This window comes from Stegastes partitus, unplaced genomic scaffold (genome assembly GCF_000690725.1).
Source record: "Stegastes partitus isolate 25-593 unplaced genomic scaffold, Stegastes_partitus-1.0.2 Scaffold14, whole genome shotgun sequence".
NCBI lineage: Eukaryota > Metazoa > Chordata > Actinopteri > Pomacentridae > Stegastes > Stegastes partitus.
In genome coordinates, this window is record NW_007577745.1 from 841569 (window position 1) to 849893 (window position 8325).

Here is an 8325-nt window from a genome sequence, read left to right on the forward strand (position 1 = left end):
ATTAAACTTTTATTTTGGACCTCAGCGAATCTTTTGTACAGCGTGTCGGACAAAGCGCTCGGCCCGACCTCGTCCCCTCAGCGCTCTTCAGTCTGTTTTTATGAAGTCGCTGCAGGATCGTCTGGCCCGAGTCAAACATGCAGCTGGAAGTTGTTATCTGTGCTCAAGTTTGGCTTGAATCCGTACTTGCCTGTTTCGCTAAGAGGTGACTGCATATGTAGTGTGTTGTATGGCTGTAGTCGCTTTAAACAGATCACGTCTGTTTTTGTACTTTAAAAATGGGCCTTGATGCCGTTATGATGCCGTCCCTGTGCAGGGATAAAATACACGTTACTGACAGATTTTAAACTGTTTATTGACATGGTCCAATAACCACAGGGCAGAAAACATTTTAACAACGATGACCGATGCTTTACTGCACAGCTCACCTGTAATAAACATCTAACACAACAGTCCATTGGTACGTTTTCAATCCTGAGCAGCATAGCTTTAACTCGCTCTTCATTACTTGAGTTTGACGCTCTTCTTGACACCAGCTCGGATCCCAGACATCTCTCCGCTGTACCTGGTCTCTTCCCGACGCACCTCCCGGACCTGGTGAACGACACACAGTTGGTTTAGACTGATGAACCTCCAGACGGCCCTGGAAGCTCTACGATGCACTTCAGTGATGCTCTGTACAAACCTGGCCCTTTCTGCGGATTTTGGCCCGTCTGAACTTCTCCCTGTGCTTGACTCTGGGGTTACGGTCGATCTTCTTCCTCTTTGGCGTCAGCCCCTTGTTCTTGGCCATCTGTGGAAGCGTTGGACACACTTTGTTAAGTCTGACACAACATGCATGAAGTCAAACAGTATTTACAGATGATTTTACACTGAAGCATTTGTTTAAAGATGCATGTAGACATTTCTCTTAAGCCTCAAAAAGGAGAAGCAGTAGAAGAGAAGGTTCGAATAATGATTATTAAGAAGGAAACATTCTTTTATAAGCTGATGTTCTTGTAGCTTTCCAATACAGTCATGGTGTTGACAAAGCTGTACTGAGCTCGTCCAGCAGGGGGTGCTCTCTCATGACCAAAAAAAAGAATTCCTTAAAATGACACCTCTGAGGTTTTTCTTCCTTAACGTGGGAACAAGCTCGCTGACACACTGAGACCTACCCTCTTGTACGACTGAATAATAGTCAATCTGCATTTTTCTTACACATTAGCAGCATGTTGCTACTAGTCAGACACACAGAACAGACTCAAGGACAGAGGAGTGATTGTTAGACACTCCACAAGCCCATAATTACCAAAAGTGTTTATATTCTAGGGTTGCAAAAAAGCTGCTGCACCAGGGCCTCTGAGCAGTCACAAGGCCCGGCGTACATGTGCAGAGTGCATGGACCAAACCGCTCCGGTGAGCCCACGTCAGATTATCAATTCACTCTTGTTGGTCCAACAACATTTGCCTTTATGGCCCAAAACCCACTGAGAGGAACCGTTAAATTTCTGTGAAATGTCGATCTTCAACTACCGTAATGTCTGGACTATAAGCTGCTTCTGTTTCACACCTTTGAACTCTGCGGCTTAAACAACGATGCGGCTAATTTATGGATTTTTACGAATTTGTCTCGAGACCAAAGTGAGGCTGAGAGCGACGATGACAGAGAGACTGAGGAAGTGATTAAGTGATTCTGAGGCTGTTCAGCTCCTGAAGACACTGAAGAAGACGACTTTAGTGGTTTCAGTGCAGGAGGAAGATGAAGATAGCCATCAGTGACTTTTCCTGGTAGCTGCTGGAGTTTTATTTCCTTAACCAGCCGTGTTACAGGAAGTGTTCAGAAAAAAGCCTCTACGGTACGTATCTGTGGATGTTACCGCTACGCATTTAATTAAAGGTTAAAACATCTTTCTGTGTGAATATCTCATGTTCCAACGTGGACACCTGCAGCTTAGAGACACATGCAGCCTGTATGTGTACACACCTGGTTTTCTTTTTAACGTTAGTGGGTGGGGCTTATATTCAGGTGCGCTCATAGTCTGGATATTACGGTAATCTGATTGCGCTGTAATCATCAGTATTGATCATCACTTCCTGTCGTGTACATGGTGGTCACTCTGTACCTGGTACGTGATTCCTCTCTTGGCATCTGGATCCTCCTCCTCCTCCTCCTCGTCTTCATCCTCCTCCAGCCTGCATCAGAAGAACAATGATTAGGTCCCTGGTTTCTTCTTGTCTTAACGACCAGTTTATAATCAACTCATTCTTACTCTTCTGGTTTGTTCCTCTGCCTCTTTAACTTCAACCGTTCCTCCGCTTCTCTGTAAAAACGCAGCGCCGCTTCCTCGTCCAGGTCGGAGTCGGAGTCCTCCTCAGCCTCGGGCGCCGTCTCTCCAGATTCCTGGGTTTAATGTGAACTCATTAGCATTCAGGTTTTATGTTAAACATCAGCAACAGCTTCTAAATGAAGAGCCCCCTTCAGGTCTGCTAACCCGCCGAACCCCGAGCGTTGCAGGAGCAATTAGTCTCACCACATTTCTACTCACTGTGGGCTCATGTTTGACTAAAGTCCTGCAGCTCGAGCAGCACGAGCTCAGCTAGAAGTAGAGAGAACTTAAAAACACCTTCTTTTGTGCAGGATGACACAGTTAGAATGGGTCTGACCAGTACTGTAGAACATAAAGGCTGTAGACGGGTCATCTGACTGGGCCTGTCTAAATACTGTAACTACAACTTGTTCACTCTGCTCATCCGCTCTAGAAAACTATTCCACCATGCTGACATGCTGGAGGTATTTTCCAACCACCTGCTGACAACCTGCTCCACTGTTTCCTGTTTCTGAACCATTTGTTTTATTTGCTGCTCCATCCGTCTTGTCGTCTCCTATCTGCTGCACATCCTGCAGTTCACCCCAAAAAAACATTACTGAACTGATATGAAGGGGTCGAAGCTGACTTGGTCGAGGCTTTTCCGTTAGACTGAGGCGCAAAAAAAGGTCAGACAGACATGCAGATTACTGTAATCATGATGAGATATCAGAAGTTCAAGCTGAGACTTTCTGATGGGGCGACACGTCAGCAGAAGCCGTGGCCAGGTTTTGAAGCTCAGAGGGTGAATGGATCGACCCAGAACAAACACAAACATCTCACCTTCTCCTTCTTACTGGGGACTCTGGTCTTCTTGCCCCCTGCTGGCCGGCTGGTTCCTTCACCGGCCAGGAGTTGGCGAAACTCTGGAGCGAGCCGAGCATCTACGGCACCGAGTTCATTGATGAGCTGCAGGAAGACGTGAAAGAGTCGGTAAGACGGAGGGCTGCTGTGTGGATGTGGATGTTCGTGTGAAGTTATTTCATGATTCTGGTGCCGGTTCTGTGAAGTGTCCCAAAGTAAAGGCAGCTGACCAGCACTCATGAGTCGATGTTCCTGACCACTGCTCATACAGACGACTTTATGACTGTAAAGCATAACCTACTGATTCCTTTCTTCATTCAGACTCATCCTCTTTAACTCTTGCTGTTTTTTGAAATAAATGTAAGTTATCACACTGTTTCTACCTCCAGTGAGTTAAAATTAGGCCTCTGCTCTTTATGTACCTGAGGTCGTGGTAAAACCTGCTGAACTCAGAGGGAACCTACAGAGAACCCTGATCAGCTGTTCTGAAGGTCGGTCAGCTCAGAGTTCTGTTCAGAGTGAGTTAAACCTGCTCTCAGGCGGTGACGTGTGGACTTACGTTTCTGTAGGTGAGCAGTCGTTCAATCACAGGGTGGTTGTGAGCCGGGATCCGTTTAGCTTTCAGCACCAAGTAGAAACTGATGTTGGTGCAGTAACTGTGGCGAGAAGGAGTCTTTATTCAGCGACGCACCGCGGACTGAACATTTAGAACCGAACCGGTTTTATCACAACTTACTTGAGATAAAGCTGCCGTTTAGTCTTGAGATAGTCGGCACCCTGAGGAGGAGAGCACGGAAATCATTCAACGGTAACGACATGTGTCCTGATAGTCCAGCACAGATACAGGGTGAAGGCAGGTTCACCTGGACAGGTAACCAGTCTATCACAGGGCTACACTTAGAGACAGACAACCAAGCACACTCACATTCACACCTACGGACAATTTACAATCACCAATTAACCTCAGCATGTTTCTGGACTGTGGGAGGAAGCCGGAGAACCCGGAGAGAACCCACGCTGCACGGGGAGAACATGGAGACTCCACGCAGGAAGATCCCGGGTGTCCTCACCGGGACGCCAACCGGCGACCTTCTGGCTGTGAGGCCACGGTGCTAACCACTGACACACCTGCAGCCCTCTTCCATTTTGTCAAACAGTTTTCTGCCTTTCCATTTGATAAACTGGTATCATGAAGGTACTGATTTATTCACTGAGACTGAAATGCCGCTGAGTCCTCTCACCTTTCCTGCCGGGATCTTTCCGTCCTCCACCATCTGTACAAGCGGCTGCAGCTCATCCTTCAGTTCGTTTAGCTGCACACAGAGACACGTTAATGACATGATCTGTGGTGAAGACCTACAGGCCTCGTACGTCTGGTTTGGTGCTCGTCTCACCTTTGCCTTGAAGTCCTGGATGAGCTCAAGCAGCTCTGGTGATTCCTTCTTCAGAAGCTTCATCTTCTCCTTCTGAGACATCTGCTTCAGGTCTTTCACGATCCTCTCCTGTTTTTCTACAGCCTGGCTTTCATCCTTCTCCTCCACAGCAAATTCCTTTATGTAGGGTGACACACACAGGTATTCATCATCATCATCATCATCATCATCATCACATGAGGAATTAGCTGCATGCATAGCAGACAGATGTACAATAAACGTACCTGGAAGAAGTTTAGATCATAATCCTCCTCGCTCAGATTGGCGGCTAAACGGTTCTGGATGTTTTTGGCCTCCTCTTCCTCCTCCTGTTCGTCAGCCTCCATCTCTTCCTGTGATTTCCCTTCTATAGAAACACAATTAAAAGGTTACACAAGTAAACACGGATGAACAAATCTTTCCAAGTGTTTACAGAGATGGAAGGATGCTCACTCTGGGCCATGTAATCTGAGTCGTAGAACATTTTCTTCCTGGCGCCCCACGCCATCTCGTTAGGAAGATCTGTGGACGACAAACACAGTTAAACAGCTCAACAGTCAAACATGCACTGACAACAGACTGCCTTCAATGTCTACCTTCATCCTTTTTCCCCTCCAGGTCGCTCTCCATGTCCGTCCCCTCTCCCTCTTCCTCATCCTGTTCCTCCTCCTCCTCTTCCTCCTCGTCTGATTCAGAATCGTCCAGGGCCATCACCTCCTCCTGTGGAGTTCAGAAAAGCTCGAATTTGATCTCCACCAACATTTATTATCTGAGGTTCTGTCCTAATGAACGTGTGAGCCGTCACCTCGTCGTCCAGGTCCTCCTCATCACTCTCCATCTGAACGCCGCGGGCCAGAAGGTTCTGAGACACCAGAGCAGAAGAAGTTAGAAGAGCACAATGTCAGCAGCACTGAACTCTGAACGACAGGGAGGAGAACTTACTGCGATCTTCTCATCATGAAACTCATCGATCTTGTCCTTCGTGTACTGTGAGGATTTCTGAAACAGGAGAGAAGAAGCTGTTGAACATGACAATCGAACATCAGAGCAGGGCTGATGAGGTGGAAGTCTGTAGAGGGGTGAGTGGCTTCTGCAGATGTAGAGCTGGAAAATAAACCGTCATATCGACGTCACACTAGTCCTAAATGTTCTTCATCTGATGCTGGTCAAACGTCAGATTGTCCTTCACATGGAAGCACAAACAGCATCATGAAGTTAGTTCTCCTGTTACTAACCAGAATAAAAACTGACTTTTGAACAGTGAGAAGTGACCGACTGATACCTGTAGATGTGTCTACACTGTAAAGGCAAGACCGTGGTTAGAACTTTGCACTGAGCTTATGGCATCACACAAACAGCACCGAGGTTTGCTCTACGACAACCGTCTGTGTTTAAGCCCGGCACGTTTAGAGACGTCAGCTCCATTTTAAAGGTTGTCTGAGCTGTTTTGCTGATTTTGTAAGAGTTACAGATGTTTTTCCCTCATAAATATACAAATACGTCTCAGTTCTTTGACATGTTTTAATCAGTCTACTGAGATAAGGAATTCAAAAAGTGCTGCTTTGGCTCTGAAGCTGTCGTGACGTCCCACCAACAGGTTGTATGACTGTTACAGGTCCAGTAATGAGCTCAACACTAACGAATAAATGGTAAGAAGATATTTTAATAAGACGTAGAAAACACAAGTAAACAGGCATTTTAACAGAGTACCATGCTGGAACTTTAACGTAAATCTAAATTGGTTCCCAACTTTAATTGCTGGTCACCCTGATTACTGATAATCTGGAATCAGTCACATCGTTCAGCTCTGAACCGCTCTGGGACTTTGCTTTGGACCAAAACAGAACTTCAACGATCAACCAGTTAGTTAACGAATAAAAACAATCACCAGCTATTTTGGTCATCAGTCAGCTGTTCATAAAGAAGTCTGAATTCTCATTTGTTGTTGTTTTTTAATCCTCTGTGACAGTAAACTGATCACATTTCAGTTATAAACACATCAGAAGACGTCTTCCTGGACTTTGAAAAAAACTGACTGACATTTTCCACCATTTTCTGATATTTTATAGATCAAACAACGAATCAACTGAGGATAGAAACGGTTGTTAGCTGCAGCCCCAGTTCATCAGCATGCAGGAGTTTTAACGTGTTGGAACAGGAACCGTTTAGAGGACAGTCTGGACCCTGCAGCCCTCTGAACCTCTGGTACCAGCTGGATACCAACGCCTGTAATGATCAGTGCATCTCCTACCTTGTCAGGGACAGGCATGTTCTTGTAGGCTTCAGGGTCATCTTCATCGTACTGCTGTTTCTTCTGTGGCTTCTGTACCGGTTTAGCCCTAAACAGGAGAGGACACAGGGTTAAGTCTCTGTTCTGGATCATCCAGGAGCCTCCATGCTGCCACCACAGCACCGGGGTGTTATAATAGTAATATATTATATATAATTACAAATGAGGAGCTCCCGGGACAAAACCAACAAACTGCCAGTGGTGTAGCAGCGACAGATGATTACAGCCCACCAGCTGTTTGTGACTCCAACATTATATCACAATGAAAAGAAAACACATCAGATGTTAGCTAGCTTTAGCCAAACTCACCGTTTCTGTCGAACCATGATGGAGTCAAACTTTCCCGCCACACGTCACAAAGGAGCCGCTTGAACCACCAGCGACTTTATCAGCAGGTTTAAAAGGAGAAAAAGTGTTTAAATAGTCCAGCGAAGTTCAACACACTCACTGGATACCATGTGCTTCCGTGGTTTCTTCTTCTCCTCCAGATTAAACGGTAGTCTAGCCGGAGACACACCGCCACCTGCCGGCCTGGAGGTGAAGCATCACACCACCAATACAAATGGATTTAAATCTATCAAATACTAAACCTATATTTGTTATGACAAAAAAACAAGGTTATCAACACAGATTAAACTTTTTTCAAATGCTCTAAAGAAGATGCAGTTTATATATATTTTTTATTATTTTCTATTTTATTTTATTGTATTTTATTTTATATACTGTATACGAAGAGTTCATCTTCAACAACAGATACCTCCATCTCCACAAACCTTCAGAAAACCCATTTCTCCATCGTGTACCTGAGACAACATCAATCAAACTGAAGTTATCTCTACTGTTGTCATTTCTACTGAGTCAGATCCACTCAACTTCAGTCAACAAAAACAATTTTCTGAAAATCTACAAAAATGGAGTTATCTGTTTTTGCAAATGAACTCTTCATGTATTTATATATATTCAATTATGTCACACTGGTTATTTGCACTATTCCATGACATGTAGGCATGTATGTCTATATTTGCATTTGCACTGTTTATTATTTTTATATCTTTTATATCCTCATTTCTATATTCTGTGTTTGCACTATTCTTTTTAAATGTATATTTTTATACTTATGTTTGCACTATTTCTTATATGTACATTTTTCTTTCTAGTCTGTGTGTCTCTGCATGTACTGCTGCTGACAACACAGTAAAATTTCTCCACTGTCAGATAAATAAAGGCTTATCTTATCTTATCTTATCTTATCTTATCTTATCTTATCTTATTTAATGAGTAAAAACAGATCCTTTACTTGACGACTACAGCTTATGAAATGAAGATGGTTCATATTTTTTAGTGGATATTACTTTTCCTTCCAAAATATCTAAATAAATTACTCATACAATACTCAATAATACGTTGAACTTCAATATCTCATTATGATGTGTAATATTAACCTCTTAAGCTCTTGTTTGATGCATTTTTT

General features: G+C 44.2%; 1 protein-coding gene across 1 annotated transcript; it reads right to left on the bottom strand.

Moving 5' to 3' along the window:
• On the bottom strand, positions 1–7330 carry utp3 (UTP3 small subunit processome component). The gene is made up of 16 exons (XM_008289586.1): positions 7164–7330; positions 6816–6903; positions 5507–5563; positions 5370–5426; positions 5161–5284; positions 5018–5086; positions 4810–4931; positions 4547–4702; positions 4394–4465; positions 3889–3929; positions 3712–3808; positions 3132–3257; positions 2253–2383; positions 2106–2175; positions 686–793; positions 1–594 (listed from the first exon to the last, which is right to left on the bottom strand). The coding sequence occupies exons 1-16, from the start codon at positions 7178–7180 to the stop codon at positions 505–507; spliced, it is 1425 nt and encodes a 474-aa protein (XP_008287808.1). The 5' UTR covers positions 7181–7330; the 3' UTR covers positions 1–504.
• Between the last annotated feature and the right edge of the window lie 995 nt (positions 7331–8325).